At 37.8% G+C, this 19,780-nt stretch overlaps 1 protein-coding gene across 1 annotated transcript in view; it reads right to left on the bottom strand.

The window, feature by feature from the left end:
• Window positions 1–19,780, bottom strand: part of dgkb (diacylglycerol kinase, beta) — a 302,801-nt gene that overhangs the window by 74,347 nt on the left and 208,674 nt on the right. The window contains exon 21 of the mRNA XM_042332421.1: window positions 1,876–1,966. Within this exon, the coding sequence (XP_042188355.1) occupies window positions 1,876–1,966 (91 nt within the window). The remainder of the gene's footprint in view (window positions 1–1,875; window positions 1,967–19,780) is intronic.

Below are 19,780 nucleotides of genomic sequence, written 5' to 3'. Positions count from 1 at the left end.
GTAGAGGGGGTGCAGAGGAGTGGAGGTATTTGAAGACAAGGGTGAGGATCTTGAAGTTGATCCTCTCTGGGACAGGCAGCCAGTGCAGTCTGGCGAGGACTGGGGTAATCGGGGAGCGGGGTTTGGTGTGGTGAGAATGCGGGCGGCAGAGTTTTAATAATCTGGATTTTATGGATGATAGTGGAGGGGAGACTGGCGAGGAGGGCATTTGAATAGTCCAGCCGAGAGGTGACAAAGGTATGGACCAGGGTTTCAACAGCTTTTGGAGAGAGCTATTGGCGGAGACGGGCAATGCGTCGGAGGTGGAAGAAAGCGGTGCTGGTGAGGGATCGGATGTGGGGGAGGAAGGATAATTGGGGGTTGAACCTGACGCCTAGTTTGCGTACGGGTTCGGAGAGTTTTAGGCGGAGATCGGGTAGGTGGAGGAGGTGAGAACCGTGAGATTTTAGACGTTGACGAGAGCCAAAGAGTATGGGTTTCATCTTGTCAATGTTCAGCTGAAGAAAATTTGCACTCATCCAGCTCCTGTGGTCTGACAGGCAGGCTGACAGAACATCAGGGGACTGGGGGTGGCAAAGTGAGGAAAAATAGAGTTGGGTGTCGTCCTCATACATGTAGAAATGTACCCCATGTCTTCGGCTGACATCCCCAAGAGGGAGCATGTAGATCAGAAAGAGGAGGGGACCAAGGATAGATCCTTGGGGTACCCCACAGGTAACCGGGTGAGAGCAGGAGGAGAAGCTGTTTGTGCAGATGTACTGCTGGCGGTTTTTGAGGTAGGACTCGAACCAGGCGAGTGCGGTCCCACTGAGGTGGATGACAGAGGAAACGCGGTGGAGGAGGATGGCATGATCGACTGTGTTGAAAGCAGCGGAGAGGTCCAGGAGGACAAGGAGGCAGAGGGAGCCCTGGTCACAGATATGTTGTGTGTCGGAGGTGGAAGAAAGCAGTGCTGGTGAGGGACCAGATGTGGGGAAGAAGAATAATTGGGGACGAACCTGATGCCTAGGTTGCGTCAGGTTCCGAAGGATGACACATCCAACAATGCAATACATCCCAGCATTGTATTGGTGTATCAGCCGAGACTACGTGAGTTTAAATCCTGACATGGAGCTTAAATCTCAGCAAAATTGCAGCTAGAGTGCTATCAACAGTGCCAGACTGACATCTTTACACAAAATAATATTTACTATTTGTTTCTCCTGATGAATAAGTGCTCCGAGACACTACCCCATGTGAAGGGTTCTATGCATATGCAAGATGCTATTGTTGTTGCTGCTATGGCAGATTAAAAAATACCCCTTTTTTTATTATAAATGAAGCATTTTTTTTTTTTCCTTGCCAGTTTTAAGGTCATGCTCAAGCTGTTTATTAAATGTCAGTCAGTGTAGGTTAAATTACCAACTATATTCCAATATATATATAAATATATATTTATCTATATATCACACAGTTTATATATTGCAATTACAATGACTGAATAGTGAAGACTGCTATTACCAAAGTATCATTCATGAAGCAGAAAATTCTACACAGTATTTGCCTGCACGAATATTTTGGATTCAAATCTAAGAATACAAACAATTGTGGCAGATTCTTAAATCCAATCATAATTTGGAAACTTTTTTTAAAAAACTGTACAAAACTAGCTTCTAAATGAAGACTGGAGTTTTGAAAAAAAGCTTCACGATTTAGCATGATCGGAAATGTCAAGACACAATGGTTCTACAGTTAATACTTAGTGAAATTGCAGGCCTCTGAACTCTTTCATTGCTATCATTTTAAATCTTCAATCTAAATGGGGAATGAGGTCTTCCATGGCGTAAGGTTTGAGGGTCAGTTAAGATTGAGACACTGCTCATTTCTCCATCTTACCTCCAGCTCCACAGACTCGTTCAGTTTCTTGCAAGTGGCAGAGAAGGTTTCAGATGTGCCAAATTCAAAATACCAGAATTTGTTCTTCATTCTGAAAGAAATGAATATAAATTAGTTGATTAATTCCTTCTTTCCACTTTCTCTCCTCTTCTGTTTAAATGTACAGATCCACAGGGAACAGTTTTTTGTAAGTAAACCCATGGAGTTATCATTGCTAATACTAAACTGTCCTCACCAGGTACACTCACACAATCCGGCAGAGGTACCTCTATGATAAATGGAAGGAATCCTGACCCTCATCTCCTCCCCCTCCCTGGGAATTAAAACTGTAACTTTTATGTTCTATACAATTCAGGTCACATGAAATAGTGCCTTTACCAACCGAGCTGTGAAGGGAGTCACAATACCTTCTAGGTAGGAAATATATTTTGAGTAATGTCTGAAGGGGAAGAAATGGTTGATAATCTTGCGCAGTACAAAAAAAAACGATCTAGGAAAATGACGAAAGTGCTGGATAAACTGTTCAGATAACAAGTTGAGGGGATCATTGACTGTTCTTTGTATAACCATTAAAATAACCAGAATTGAGACTAAAGATATGTCTTTCATAAATCACACGCAAAAGGCATAATGTATAATATTTCTCAATCAGCCAGTTGACAATGGTCCACTTTACATTTCCTGTCACATGGTTGGGGAGTATTATTGTCCACCTGGCAAAATGTTGAACAGTGCTATCAATAGCATCTCCTCAATAAGGAAGGAGGGACCAGAACAGCAGAAATAGAGGTAGCTGAAATAACAGACCTAGGCACAGCAGCAGACACAACACGACTGTACAGATCTGACCAGTCCTCTCCAGAAACATTACCTTGGGCTGTATGGGATAAAACATTGTAACATGTGATGTGATCATTATTACTAGTCATTTAATCACAGGAAATATCAGCTTGCAAGTTGTGCTGCAGGACCCCCTCTGCCCCAACGTCATTAATATCAAAAAGGTTAAAGCTACTCGTCACTTTTTAATTTAATTTTTAATTTGCCCGAGCATAGCGTTTTGAGCCTCAATTCCTGAGATAGTGGCTTAACTCCCAACGAAATGATCACATCGTGCAACGTTATTTTACCCCAATATTCTGAGTAGAGCCCAATTTTGAAATGCAGTGCCAACTAGCATCTTCAGTTTGACACTCTCTCTGTTAGAATCTCTTACTCCATTAGCTCCTCTTAGTTTAACATTCTCTACAACATTCTTTACAAACTGCAACTTCTCTTGGACTCTGTATGAGCCTTACTATTTTCAAATAAAGATAAACTAATCCATTCAGGAGTTTCCACTTGTAACCTGCTGTAGAAATGGCCACAGGTCCTTCAAAGTGGTGATTATGTGCAGGTAAGAAGACAGTTTATGGTGCTTGCATCCTTAAACCTCCCATAAAAAAAGGAAATCTTGGCAACAAAATGCACAGTACTTCAGCATTGCTCCACCATTAAATACCATCTAAATGACCTAGAAAGAAAATCAATATTTCTAGTCAGCCTTCTGGCTACTGTTTAGCCAGTAGGTATGGATTTTCTTTGACTTACTGAGCTCCTTTGGGAGTACTGAAACCCCCATAGGATAATAATGAGTTAGCTGGACAGTCCAGCTCACTGCTGAACATTCAAGTGGTTGATATTGTACACGTCAGTGCTTGGTGTTACAGATTATACTTGTCATCAGTCTGCTGTTATAGGGTAGCAACATTCTACTTAACCTTTGGGCACTACACAGGATTTAAAGAGTCTGAGGTGTCACTCTTGTTTACTTAGATAAGGTACAGTCAAACTGAAATAGTTGTGGAGTTAAAAAAACACAAGCAGTGTACTGATATCCTATAGATATCCAGATGAATCAAGTGGGGCAATGCAGCTTTTTTTCCTGGAAAAGTAATAGAGGATAAAAACAAATCTGTGGCCTTGTATGTTTGGCAAATCAATGGCATCTTAATTGTTTACTGCAGTCACAGTGGAATTAAGCTGAATAATATTTTCAGCAACTTTAGGCTTCATATTTTAGAGTTCCTTAAAGTGAACGGTAGAAATGCTGGTGTTAGTGCCCATTAACACTAATGGAAGGAGGCAGAGGAGTGAGCTATTACCTTGGGGATAACATTGGACGATGTGTATAAGTAGTGGGAGATAGGGGAGGGAAATGGAACTTGATCACACGTGTTTTACTTGACTAGAACTCAATACAATCTCTCACTGTGAACTAAATGTATGGGAAACAGGATTTTCATCTCCAGATCATTAAGACTAGAAACATCTCCAGCTTCACTCTGGCAGGATCTGGTGAAGAAAGTAAATCAACGTCAGGGTGGGGAAGGAAGCGATGGGATGGGGGTCATTAAACCAAATCAAGAAAGGGAGAATAAGATTTCTGTAAGTGTATAAAATTGAAATAAATCCTTAACGATAAAAGATCAGAAGATACCCAAACAGCTCTATGGATAAGGAATGTCCAAAGCAGATGGTCCATTAACTGGTTATCGGATAAATGATTAAGGCTACATGTGATTTCCTCAGTATTCATGCTTAACCCATCTACAAATTAGACCACAATTTAATCAGGACAAATACAACCTACTAATTCACAGTCACTACACTTTACAAGAAAAGTCCTGTGAAGCTTCTTTGAGATGTTTTAATGATTTGTTGGATTATTTTTATTATTATTGTTAAAACATCTGGATTTAGTAGAGTGAACATTTGCAGTGTCCTATTCCACACTTGATGGGATTATTATAATGAATTTATTAAAGACCACAAGTTTAAACCCATTCTTTAACTATGTCTGCCATTAATTCCAATTTGTGACTGGAAGATGCAAGCATTTTTGTGCTGTTATTTTTTTCAAAATGTGTCAATTTTTTTCTTGAGATGCCCGACTCAACTTTGATTTTAGGTCCTGGAGGCAGCATTTGTTTTAGTTTACACTCACTGCAGGTTCGTCTTCTTGCACAAGTGTTTTTTTTTTGCAATGTTCATGAATGTGTGCAACTTTCACAATTTTATTACATTTGAATTCACAATTTAAAAATGTTCGTTTTACAAGGTTATGTTAATCTTTTACAACATATAATACTGGAAGAATATTAAGTATCCAATTATAAAATAGGTGTATATGCTCATAAGCAAAACAATAATATTTGAGTCAGAGTTAGACTGAGGATAATGTAGATTCAGTTTTTTATAATATACTGTACTCTACTTGAAAAAAGACAGCAATATTATATTGACTATGCTCAATAGCATTTACAAGGCAGTTACTTCAGCTTAGTAACCACAATTAGATGAGGAACACTTATTTGAATTAAAGTGTGAGAAATATTTATTGGTATCTATATGTATAAAGATTGTGAACTATAGCTTTGCATTCAGTTCAGCCAATTTGCACACTGCAATGTCCCACAAACACCCATGGAGTGAGTGACCAATTTTTGTTTGGGGGGTGGGGGATTGTTGGCCAGGACACCAGGAGAAACTTCCTTCTGTTTTTGAATAGTTCTAATGGGATCTTTAACATCCACCTGGATATGCAGATGGTACCTCGGTTTCTATTTTTACAAATAAATTTGTATACAGTAAATATAAATGCATTCTATTCCAATAGGTCAGAACAAAACACATTCAGGTACATGTAAGATTCTAAATTTAGAAATCTTTTACAAATCACCACAATTAGTTCCATTGTCAGAAATGGTAGAATGGAAAGCTATTCATCTGTATGCCACAGGTCCAAACTGTGCACCTATCGGAACCTGTCACATTTCTCAGAAAGCTACATGTGCACTATTGTATTCTGGAAAATAGACTAACTTTATGCATAGGGTAGATAACATGGGAACAGCTTGCCAACAAGGTAGTAGAGGTAAATAATGTCGGCACTTTCAAGAAAGAATATGATAAATTGTTGATGGCAAAGTGGTTTGGGGATTATGTGAGATACAGAGATATGCTTTTCACAGTCCCACATGCTCTCATGTTTGTATAAAAACAGAAAGCTTGTTTTGATAAAACCATCAGTAAAGTGATTGCGGTGTTTGAAACAATGAAAGGATTTGACGAAGTAGATACAAAAGTTTTCCTCTGATAGGGGAATGCAGAACAAGAAAATAATCTTACAATTAGAGACAAACTAGTTTAGGGTGAAATCGGAAAACACAGAGAATAGTGGAATGTAGAATTCACTGTCCTAAAATGTTGCAGATGATGGTTTAACTGAAATATTTGGCTATTTGGTTAGAGGTATCAAGGATGAGAGGGAAGGGAAATGGCATTAAGTTACAGCTCCGCCATGGTCTAATAATACGGTGGATGAGGCTTGATAAACTAAATATCTACTCCTGTTCCTCTGTTATCTTCTTAAGGAAGTCTTCAGATAACATATTATACAGAATCCCATCTGCCTGTTCAGGTGGTCGTTAAGTATCCCATCGCACAATTTGAAATTTTTGAAAAGAGAAGTAAGTATCTCCCGGTGTACTGGCTAACATTTCTCAAGATAAAATTGATCATTCAGTTCATGACCGTTTGTAGGACATTACTGTGCGCAAATTGGCTGCTATGTAAAATATGTATATACTATACCATAAATCCTGTGAAGCTCTGTGAGATGGTAATATATGGTGCTACACCAAACACAAGGTTACTATTTGCTACTATTTATTATTATTATTATTAATATTAACAAAGGGTTATTTTACTTCTCATAAAGAAAATTACTGCTGTGCACTTTCAGGGTGACAATTGCAAGGTGAAATGTGATAACAATCACTGGAGATAGTCACAATTATGAACCATATGGATTAGGTGCAGCAAATCATCATCAACTAGCTGCAGGAGTATCCCCAAACCCCTACTACCACCCTCCCCACAACATTTTCAGCGTTCCAAGATACCGTGCTGTATAAGTTCAAGTTGTTGTATAGTACAAAACAAATTTACAAATGTATACAACATTTGATGTTGGGAGGATGTCCGAGGTGCACAGAGACGTGTTGGGAAAGATGACCAAAAGCATGGTAAAAGAGATAGGTCATGAGGTGGACCTTGAACAAGGTGAGAGGGGATTGAGTTGGAGGGACTCCTGGATGTAGTATAGTGGTTGGGCGCAAAGCTAGCCTGGGGCTGCCTTTGGAGTCGCTAGTCCATGAATGAAGCTTTCGATTGAGGTTCAGGTGGTTTAATTCAGATTAATGTTTTGGATACATCATAGGACAGTAAATCTTTTTAAAAATATACTCGTCTCAAATGAAATAATGACATAAAGCTTATGCAATCTATTATCCAAACGGAGCAGAAGTTTCTGACCTGTTTGAATACACAATCTCCATCACTCAACTGACCTCAGTTTATAGCAATTACTTAGCAGACCACAATCTCAACATCTAAGCATCTTGCTTTGGTCACCGTGTTCCAATGAATGGACTATTGATTCATTACACATTTGTCATGCCGATTGCACTTTTTGTCCAAATGGACCTCTTTAATCTATATGTAGGAGGGGAAAAAATCCTATAATTTATTTCATTTACTTCTCTCTACTAAATCATCGATGACCACAATAATGAGACATTTTGGTATTTTTAAAAAAACCATGTAAATGTTTTTTTAAATAAAATCAGTCCTTCTGTCAATTTTATTGCAGTCCACAGTGCAGCCTGTCATGCACAACTACAATGCTGTTATGAAGCACTTCACTGGAGCACAAATGTGTTTACAATGCAGTTGCCCTGTTAACCACATTCACAGCACATATGCACAGCCAGCCTGCTCACCTCCCACATGTCGGCCATTTTTCCATGCTACAAGACTGACTTCTGGGTCATTAGGCAATTTCCTTTGCGCATTGGCAGCAAACAGTACGTCATGTAAATACACGGAAACTTGGTTTGGAAGCGATTTATTTTGCTTCTCTTTTCAAATAGTGGCTTTGCAATTAACATTTTGGGAACAAGCAGATAGGGCCTTGGTTAATAATAAAATAGCACTTCCCCCAGCAGTGAATTGTAAAATCAGCATGGATTCTACCATATGAGCTCAAAGTAGTGACATGTGACTTGAACCCAAGAGCTTCTGAACTTGAGGCAAGAGCTGTACCAACTGAGCCAAACTTACAGTGAATATTCCAGCATTTCATTTTTCAATGGGTAGAAGAGGTTAAAGAAAGTCAGTCAAGCTAACACCGACAGATGAAAAGTTCAGAGTTCGAGTTTTGATAATTAATAATTAAAAATAAGTAAAAATTGATGTCTTGTTAAGTCTTGATAAGCGTCATGGATATAATTTTTTGTATCCATTTAGTTATCGGACCTGTCATTTTCACAGCTCCTGCCCATTGCTAGCAATCATCCCTGTCCCTGATTTCTACCTACATTTGCTTGCTAAAGGTTGTAACAATAATTGGTGCTATGCTGAATGTATTTCAAATGTAATTCAATGTCTAATTATTCTTATGTCATTGCTTTGAATAGATCAGAAAAACTGAATCCTTCATTATATCAGGGTTATTCTCCACTTCCCATTAATGGGAAATCCCACAAGTGTTTGGGGGCAACTGTAGCTCCACATACTGATAAGGGAAGAATAAATCACTCCAGCCAAACACCAAACAAATTTACTGCCAAGGGGAGAATGACTCGTACAAGCCAAATTATAAACTTGTCTTTGTTCCTTTGTTAAAATGAAACCTGTGATTTTTATAGTTTTTTAAAAAAAATGTAAAAATCTGGTAGTGGGATATGACCCCTTTAATTCCCAGAACTGGTTCATTTTTAGTATTTTTAAAAAAAACTTCTCTTAGGAAGTTACAGCAAATTTGCAGAAACTGGCAAAGATTCAACTCTCTCCAGCTGAAAAGAAAAATGTGATCTTCTATGTCCCATTAGCCTTGTGCTAATTATTGTCATTGACCCATCAGTGCTTGTTTATGATGGCTTCGGGTGACAGAACACTGGGACGCCCCGTCAACTTCCAGCACCTGATGGGAATTTTATTGGCATCAAATCATCTTCCAGTTACTGATGTATATTACAGGCTTCACTGGCTCACCAGCCATATATGGAGTTTTGCACAATTACTACTGTCAGGCAAATTAATTTATTTTTGTTTAATTTCACAAACCAGCTGTTTCATTGCAAATATCCTACACTGAAATCAGCAGATTCAGCGCACTGCTGTTACAACCTCTGAGTTTCCACATATTCACAATACTTTGCAAACTGAGTTTTAAACTAAATCTTTGCATATTAACGTTCGCAAGCGAAGGTATGGATAAAGAAGAGCCTTGGGCCCATTTGATCTTATTTTTTTCTAAAGTACCCACTCTACCTTTTTCCCATAATAACATGAAGTAGTATCCTGTCCTCCACCACCCTTCCTCATAACCCCAGCTTTGATTACCTTCTGTGTAAAGAAATACTTCATAGTGTCTGTGAACGACAGTAGCTCCTTGTCACAGAGCCGTGCCTTCAGCCACTACGCCTCAAAACTTTGGAACTCCCTCCTCGCTTCGCCTCTCTCCTTCCCCTTCGACCGTGCCTACGGTCACCTTCCCCGTTTCCCTGGCTCCAGCTCGGGCTCCACCATTGTGTGGAGGGCGCTATATAAATGCAAGTTGTTGTTGTTTTTGTTGTTATCTGTCCGAAAAAATCTCCTTTACCAACCTACTGTTTAAGGGGATTAGACAGTGTTATTGTGGGTTAACTTTCCCTATCCCATTCATCACATGCACATTTTTAAATCCTTTTCAAGGCTGATGAATAATGGAAGGCAACAAAACAATGGCAATTGTTTAAAACTTTGGACCCACAGCCAATGTGCCAAAGACATGGTTTATATTAAAACAAAGACAATAGTTATCAACTGCTTTTTCAATGTGACATTAAATCTACTCCTATAAAATATACTGTCACTACAGATCACAGGAAATTCCTTGAAAATCTTTGAGATGTCCTTCCTACATGAAAGATTGTTGGAAGTACCATCCTTTGGTTGATACATTAAACCGAGGACCTGTTCTGCTTGTTCAGGTAGATGTTAAAGATCCCATGGAACTATTTGAAGAGAAGGGAGTTTCTCCTGGTGTTCTGACCAACAAATCGCCCAAATATAATTGTTCATTCGTTTCATGGTATTTGTGGGAGATTGCTGTGTGCAAAACTGACTGCTGCATTTTGCCCATAAAATACATAGTCAATCCACTTTATAATATATCCTGTGAAGCGCTTTGAGACATCTCAATGATGTAATAAGGCATGATATCAAACAGTAAATATTATCAAATATAAGGATTATTATTGAATCTGTTGTGAAACATTGCATTTTCACCCCTCTATGTATTCTCTATGCAATTCCCCAATACTGTTCAACTCAACTGAAACTAATTTGATCTCTTCTCAAATGTTACCAGCTACCACTATTTAACACAAAAGCCCTGCAGAAACAGATAAAGGCCATGAACGTTAATATTAATGATAATTGTGGATTTATTTTTTGAAAAAGAGCAATAATGGTGAGAGTGTATCTTCGAAAAAAAGTTATATAAATCTTGGCAGTTATCTCTGGTAATTACATCTTTGTTAAGAACAAAGTAGGCAGAATGTAGCACAGATAATGATCCACATTACCTAGAATTACGCAGACTGTTGCAACATGGAAACAGACCATTCGGCCAAACTAGTCCGTGCCAGTGTTTATACGCTACATGAGCCTTCAAAAGCCTCCTAATCCCCTCCCATATACCCCTCTATTCCCTTCTTCCTCGTGCATGATGGTGGAAAGCAAACTGAACTTCATTTCATATAAACTGTCAAAAGGATACTTGCAATAAGTTGCGACCAGATTGTTGGTATAAGAGGCTGTGAGCTGTTTTTGACAGAATCACGAAAAAGTGTTCCACATTGATTTTTTTGACACTTAATACATCCTTCAGCATGATTTACTGCCTTATTTTCGCACTGATTTCTTCTCTATCATAGGTGATAAATATCACATACGTATAAATAGTTTTTTTTAACATTACAGTTTACCGATTGGATTTTTTTTGTGTCTATAATGGAATACAAATATGAGAGCAGCCTTGAAGCAAACATTGCTATTGCTTGATGTGAATTCAATACAATCTGCTAAGGCTACAGTTAGCTCAAGTAGATGTTCCTCCCCACTTCCCCCCAAAATGCATGTTCAGCAAAATGCAAACTTTTTTTTTAAATGACCCACAATTTATTAAAGGACCATTCCCTCCTGACTGCTGAACTTTAAATAGCCTAAGAAGGAGCTTGAATAAAAGAGCCAATTTTTTTTCCATAAAAAAGTAGTTTGCCTCTAATTTATGCACCCCCTAATTGGAGCAGTTTCCTATTATCTCAAAAAATACAGCTATTTGGGTATAGCACATCAGGGGTGAAGATGTTCCACAAACTACCATGTTGCCATTCTCCAAATTATCAGAGCCAACAATTTAGAAATATACTTTTCTTAAAATTAAGTGGGTAATTTATGCTAAGCTTCTTTATTTGTTATCACAATGCGGTAGGTGGGGGGGGGGGATGGGGGTAGGTTGGAGGTGGCGGGGAGGAGGGGAAGATAACTTGATGTAAATAGTGTCCTTCACACAGGGTAGTGTTTCGGTGAGCTTAGCAGTGGCAGAGCTTGAGGTGGAGCCAGGGAGAGAAGGGAGGTAACTATAGGCACAATTGATGAGGGTAGTCTTCAGGTGTGCTACGAAGAAGGCGAGAGGGAACAAGGTGAAGGGGCTGAGGCAGAGAGTTCCAGAGTCTTGGGGCACAGTGATTGAAAGCATGGCCACGATACGTGGAGGGGATGGGAGACACCTTCAGTGGTGTAGTGGATAGAGCTGCATGGCTTCAAGTTTGCTGGTTCAAATGCAGATTTATGCATTCCTACATTTGGAGGAGGAAACCTGCCAGGATTCCTGCTCCTGGTCCCACTATTGTTTGCATGCATGTGTAGCAATGAGATGGGGAGATGTCATGCTCGACTGTGCAGTCAATTGGCCTGCAGAGTATCACTGACAATGATCCATGGTCATCGATTGGGCAGATGGGAACCAGCACTCGTGGAACTGTCCTTCCAACAAAAAGAAGCCGGACCAGAAGAGAGGCAGAAAAAAAGAAAGAGAAATGGTCACACTATATTTACATTAAACAGAAATTGCTTTTATTGTCTGGGACACATTTGTTTGAACAATTTCATGATATAGGATTTAAAAATGTGTTAAAATGTTAAAAAAATCTGATTAATATATGTTACAATACATTTAAGTTATTCATTACAGCCTTAGACTTGAAGTCCCTAGGACAATTGATCAAATAATTCATGCTATGTGGTGCAAACCACAGAAGATGTATTAATGTGGCTAAGTGCAAATTTATGAAACCACTTTTTTCCTAAAATAAAGTTATTACTTATGCAATTTGTTCCTTTCTATATTCCAGATTTCATATACTGAAAACCTCAAATACTCAATTCAAGCACCAATATCAGATACTTTGGTTTACAAGGTATTATTGTGCATCCATAAAAAATCTCATTAAAAATACTTGATAAGGTCACAGTTATTCTTTGAGAATTTTCACTGAACTCCAAAGTGATAATTCATTCAAGGGGAATTAATCTCCAGTTAATTATCACTAAACATTGGCCCTGAATGACTCTCACATTTCCATGGATACACAGCAAATTAACTGAAAATATTCTTTAGTAATGTTAAATATTTTAAAGATTTAATTCCAGCTAAAGTAAATGGTAACTTGTGGAATATGCAGATACCAACTTGGCAGTGCCAACAGAATGAAAGATATTTGCTGCTTACTTCAAAATTACTTTATGGGGGGTTATCAAGTAGCATATATAATCAACTACAGCTTGAGACAAGCAACAAGAATGGTGTTTGCCAAGAACAGATACAGTCTTTATGTTGCACTAGGTTACCAAGCAGCAAGTCATCCATTTTCTAATACAAGCTCCAGGAATTTGCCTCAAAATTAAAAAAAATTCTATCTTTAAACTTCTGTGCATGAGACGACAAATGAAAAATACTGCCTAGATGAGAGTTCCACCACCGAAGTGTCCTTCTCTGCTGCTTCTCTGTTTAATATATATTGGAGCCTTTTGAAATAATGAAGTTGACTACAGTAGTAGTAGGAAAGGGGGGTGGCCGATGGCATGGTCGAAGAGACGGGACTTGAAGGAGGCTAAGGAGAGGGCGAGCCGGAGTGACTGGGTGATGGAATTCCAGAGGTTGGGGGCAGAGTGGCTGAAGGCTCTCCCGCCAATGGTGGGGCGGGGGGGTCAATGAAACAATGACATAGCAGCATCGTACTCCAGGACCACGTTGTGCAGGATGACCCAACGCTTTATTTGTAACCTCTTCACCATCTCCACTTTCCATTCATTGTGAAATTGCATTATTGGCATGAAAACTATTTCTGCCATAATTTTGCTAAATTATATTATATACAGTGAATTAATTAGGAGACACCCCAGTAATAAATCTACAATCAAAGAAATTATTAAGAAGCAGAGTCGATTAAAGTACACCCACCAATAATTTTGCAACACAGTTTTGTTCAGTAAATATGTATAATTAAGATTGAGTTCAACTCCTGCCACAAAAGAAATGTTTAACAAATTCACCATATCTGTGCTTTACGCACTAAGCAGACAGGAGCAAAACTGCAGACAGGCCAGTTAAATCCTTGGTTTCTATCCTTGAAGAAATTAGTCACAATTTGCGAGCGAGAAGGGGGGGGGAAGAGGGAAAAAAATGGTCTGAAAGAGCTCTTCATGATGGTAATCATCTCACAAAGAGAAAGATGTATGTCATACTTACTTGTAAAATCTCAGTTCTCAAGACCGCTTTGGAGCCGAGGTCTAATGAGTGACTATCCCAGTTAAAACGATTCAGTCAATAACGAAAATTATAAAGCAATCCAGCCTGCATCATGAGTTTCTATTACGAGTTGCTACACAATATAAATGCTGATATCGTCTATGCTACTATAACTGGGATATTCTGTTCTGCCAATCAACCCCTCTTATTCATACAGATATGTGTTTAAAAAAATTAGAAATATGCATCATTCAAATACATCATTAAAAATGAGATTTTAGATGCATCAATACGCGTTTTATGAAGTTCTGAGGGAATCTACATTACCCAACAACACCAGGCCAAAGGGAAAAGTCATCTTTTAATATTAGATTGGAACTAGTACATCACCCCTTTTAATCCCCTCTCCCATAACCCTCTATTTCCTTCTCCTTCGTTAATGCAAATGTTTAAAAACATGTTAAGATACAATAAGCAGCTGACGTTATTATAACTGTGCACATAAACATTGTTTCTTCTAGTCTTCATTTTCATTTTAATAGTTTGTATGCAGTTATTTTACACTTAAAGCAGTACGATGACAGCAATTACTGCTGATATCCATTAGAACCCAATACCACTAATATTATTGTCTTCTCCAGTTTAATGCTGTAATGATTAAGTGGACACTAAAAATTATATGTAATTAGTGGAAACCTATCCTTCTACACTACATTAAAGCTCTATTTCTTGATTTATCATTAACAATGAGTGGAATGCTTTCAAAATCGTTAGATCTCTGGTTCCGTTTAAAGCAGCAATGCCTGACATCAGATTGGCAAGTATCATTCATTAGGAGTGACCAATCAATTATTTTGGTTTAAAGCAGGAACTCTTTTTTGATGCACACCATTCTTAAATTAACACCACTTCCAATGTAATTGGGTTTGCAATATATGGTTCTCTAAATGATCATAAATATTATCCCTGCAATTTCTCCGAGTCACATACATTTTATATAAAAATTCTGAATGTAGTGCAACATAGGATTTTACAAAATGAGAAAAGACCACTGTGATCCCCTGGATGATTTTAAGTAAAACAAAAAATTAATCTACACTACTTTGACTCTGAATTGAATTCTTCCCCAAGTAATTAATCCAAGTCGTTTTTGAATTTACAGACGCAAATTGAAGAGTGATCACAAATTTTGTACAAATTTTGCACATGGATTGTTAACCCAATGCACAAATTGAATAATAATCCTTGCATTTGATATTGCATCTTTCATGTCAGGAGGGTGTCTGAAAGCACTTCAGAGGATTTACTGTAAAGTGTAGTGACTGTGCATTTTTTCTAGCTTTGTGATGGTAAGGAACCAGCTTCGCAAAACAGTGGGCAGAATAATTGAAAACAATCCAGACAATTCAGGTATCAATCTCAATTATAAAGCTAAAGCCACCATCAATATCAAACACTCCACTTTACAGTATATTCTGTGAAACGCTTTGGGATATCCTCTACGTGAAAAGCACTATATCAATTGTAAGGATCATTAATAACATGCATTTATATAGTGCTTTTCATGTGGGGTAGTACCAAACCAGTAAGTAAAGATCTGGAAATTAAGAGCAAGAAAGTCTTAACCAGCAACTCAACCAAAAGATAATCTGTGAGTTGGTAAAACAATGGACAGTCTTCTGGAAGAATGGATAGATAGTCTGTAACATGGACAACACAACTAAAGCAACACTCAGACTATTTATTTCATTGTAAATAGAATGTGGCCAATTAATATACATTTGTGAGAAAATTATCGCACCCGAAATTCATGCTTAAAAAAAATCAATGTTAACTTTAAAATTACCACGTTCACTTAATATTGACTCCCTGCCGCTAATATTGGCTGACCTGGTGAGCATATTTTAGAGATCATGCAGTATTTATAACACATTGTCAAGATATTGAGGAATGGGTAGTCAATCTATATTACCTTCAAGGAAATGAGCCCTATTAGATACACAGTCATAGACTGGAAGAAGAGCAGAAAACAGCTCTTTAATAACCCTTGACCAACATAATCTAAAAGTGCAATTTTAAATCAGGGTTTGATGTTATGCAATCACCTGAAAAATTATATGCATGAAAATTACAATGTATTACATGGCTTTATACTTAATTTCCCTTTTTTAAAAAAATTCAAATGTTTGCAATTATCTTCCCCTCAATTCACCTGTTCTGCCCATGCTCCATTCTCTTGGGAAGATCAGGCTTCTTTTTGTGCTGTACCATCACAAGCCACTAGGAGATGTGTGTGAGCAGAGTTAAATAAAGTGTCTTGTGACCTTTCAACCCACCCTCTACCTTCTTCTTGATCGTCAAACTGAGATCTTGAACCGACCATTTGGGAAACCGTAAATTGGAATTTCAGTTCACATAACTCCTCCAAACAAACCTCAGTCAATATTCAATTTTAATATTGCAAACATTCGCAAATGAAAAAAAACTAAGAAATATGATACCAACCAAAACCTTAAGTCTTTGATGGAAGCTTCTCAGAGCTCAATTGGATTTTAAATGAGATTGAGTAAAGTAAACTTTGAACAACAATTTTGAAGGCACCAAGACAGCAGGATAAGAGGGCACAGGTTTAACACAGTAAAGGGCAACTTCAGGACAGGTACCAGGAAGTATTTATTTACCCAATTAACAACTGAACCAGGTTACCAGAAGGAGGACAGATGTCAGGAAACTGAACTCATTTAAAATGCAGCTTGATGTTATGATGCAGTATGGTAGGGTGTGCCTTTTGGAAGCATGAGATCAAATGGGCTGGTTGAAGGACCTTCTTGATCTGAACGTCTCTTATGATCTTTACTTAAATAGTTCATAGAATACTCATAATGCATTCCTTAAAAATCACAGAGAAGATATTGATCTAGATAGACAGTCAGAGATTGAGGTAGATTTTAACCCAGATTGCATTGGTGAAAGAAAGTGCACTTACTACCCATTCCAAATGAAGTTGCTAATCTTTTATTTTATTGCAATAACAAATTGAATTTATATAATGCCTTTCACCTCAGGAGGACATCCCAAGGTGCTGGAATTATTTGTATAATATTATTATCTTATTACAGTTTAAATCACTCTAATGAGGGAATTTCTCAATGATTTTCAGTGATGAGTCGACCAGACCAATAACACTGCCACTTTACAAATCAATGGATGTTACTTTTATTTTTATTATTATTATTCTAAGACAATCCGATTTCTTTTACCAGTTGCTTCAGAAGGAGTAATGTTTCACATGGCTTTGATAAACAGTACCAGATGCTGATCCAAAAGTAAGTTCTTATTAGAGGTCTTAAAGTTCTTAGCGCTTTTAATGATATGTAAATATCTACAGGCGTTATAAGGATACAGGATGTTGACACAGATTTCTGGTTGTTCCGAGTATTTTGCAAACCCACGTTTAGAATGTGCCAAGCAGCATACCTTACACAATAGGTTAGCATCATCCTCTGACAGCCATCCCATCCATCAAATTAATGGGATAAACTCACCCAATTAGAAAAGATATCTTAAAAAAGGAATGTTCACAACTCTGGTCACTAATTTACAGTGCAAATCCAGAATTTTCAGCACAGGGCACAGATGATTATGGGTGATTAGAGAACTTCAGTATTTGATAAGTGAACCACTATCCTGTATATTAGTAACAGCACAGACATTTAATGGAAGTGCAATCACATTATTTACATTTAGAGGAAAATATGTGGAATGTATGAAAAAAGGTTACCCATTACGTGATGCTTCCATTAACTGGATGGTAATTAACTGGTATATTTTGTGGGCAAAATATACAGTTGCCCACAAAATAATCATTTACTACACTTTACAATAAATTCTGTGAAGCTCTTTGAGACATCTCACTGACGTGATAATAATAATCCTTGCATTTGATATAGCGCTTTTCACCTCTTTTCAAAGCTCTTCCAGAATATACTGTAAAGTGAATTAACTGTGTATTTGTGGGTGAAATGCAGCAGCCAATTGCTCACAGCAGTGTGCACAAACAGTCGTGGATTGAAGTGATCAATTTATTATTTTTTTTCTTGAGGGTTTATTATGAGGCGTGTGGAGTAAGGAAACTTGTCCAAGGTTTCGCCCTGCCAGGAATCAAACCCAGGTCTCTTGCTTGCGAGGCGAGTGCTCTAACCACTGAGCTACAGGATATAAGTCCATCTTGATATATATATACAAGTCCATCTTGATATATATCAAATGCAGGAATTATTATCAAGACAACAACAACAACTTGCACTTATATAAGGCCCTCCACACAGGGTGGCATCTCAGAGCGCATATTATTTCCAATGACTAATGTTGGTGAAAATAGAATTTTGATATGTTAATGGTAAAAGTGCATCTTACGAATGCTAAGCTTATATAAAACACACAAAATAAGAGATGCACACACAATTTTTGGCAATACGCCAAAACATGTAGACTACTTTTAAATCCTATTATTTAGTAATTCAGTAACTATGGGGCACAGCAGGTTTAATTGTGAATTATTATTAATTATGCTGCCGTAAATTATCATGTCTGAAGCACAGAAAACAATGATCATATCATAACTGTTTTGCCTAATTTTTTTTTAAAAAACCTACATATAAAATGTATTGGAAATTTACCCATCACTTTCTTGCTCACGTATAACACATTACTGAATACTTATGACTCACCTGGTATCAAAGCTCACAATGTAGCAGTGACCTAGTTAGAATTCCTGCCCAGTACCGATTAGGAATTATCTCCACCTCAATGTCTGTAATAAACTGAACTGATAATCTTATTAGATAGCAGAGGGCAACTCAATTTGCAACTCTTGACTCTGACCCTCACCTAATCTAAGATGACTCTTAAATGGTCCTAGACTTTGGGAAGCATTGGCTTTTAGCCAAATGCTCGCTGGCAAACAAACCTTTGCAGATTCAAGGTGACAGCCAGATTCGAGGCTACCTCAATATTTTCAACAATAAGTTGCTTAAGAGTTGCGAAAGGTACCACTTGTATAAAAGCTGTTTAAAACTCTTTAGGCACATCATCATTCTGAAGATCATATCGGACTTCACTGTCATGGATAGACCTGCACTTAAGTCATCACATCAATATCAGATTAACACACTATAATATGTTAACATGAATTGCACTGCGCTCCCTTTCAACCCAGGAGTGACACACAGTTTTTACAATGGGGGTCACCGTTCATTTAAAATAGGTTTCTAAAATTTCACATTGAAGTTGATTCTTGAAAGCCCGACTGAAAAAATAATCACGAGTTGACTGAAAAATGCGCAGTCATTGCCCATTCTATGACAAAGTGATAGGACTGGATTCCATCAGAAAGCAGTGCAGCTGGAGCTAGTCTGCAGTTTCTCAAAAGGAGGTATAAAAATACCTACTTCATCTGATTGGCGATTACCAATTTTCTAAAGATTTCTTTCTGCCCATTAAGGGTTTTTATGTTCCAGTACCTTGCTGAAAGTGAATAGCGCTTCATTAATCACAGTACTTCTGTAGGGTTCAAAAACCATCATGAACATTTACAGCCGAGAATGGGGGCACGGGTGGGAGGAAAGAAGCAACCTTTTCAAAAGGTAATAGAAGGAGGAAAAAGCAACACCAAACACCCACAGGAATAAAATCTGGCACTTTTTAGAAAATGATTGAATAGGAGGTTGACTGAAGAGCCAGCAATGCTGAAAAAAAAGGAAAAAAAATTACACGGTTTGCAGTCACCACTGATATATAATAGAACAATCCGTTACGGAGAGACCAATGTATTAAAAGCTTGGTTTGCTAAAAAAAAGTACAAAAAATGCATTTAAATGAGATCCTGCTGTGGCAGAGGCTGGGCCACAGGTGATATTTCAATGAATTACACTCATAAGTGGCCATGAATTATAGATGACAGCCTAGTTAGAGAAATTATTTTATCTCAAATTAGGACCAAGC

Source organism: Callorhinchus milii, unplaced genomic scaffold (genome assembly GCF_018977255.1).
Source record: "Callorhinchus milii isolate IMCB2004 unplaced genomic scaffold, IMCB_Cmil_1.0 Scaffold2, whole genome shotgun sequence".
In the NCBI taxonomy this organism is placed as follows: domain Eukaryota; kingdom Metazoa; phylum Chordata; class Chondrichthyes; order Chimaeriformes; family Callorhinchidae; genus Callorhinchus; species Callorhinchus milii.
This window is presented reverse-complemented; position numbering and strand designations above follow the sequence as displayed.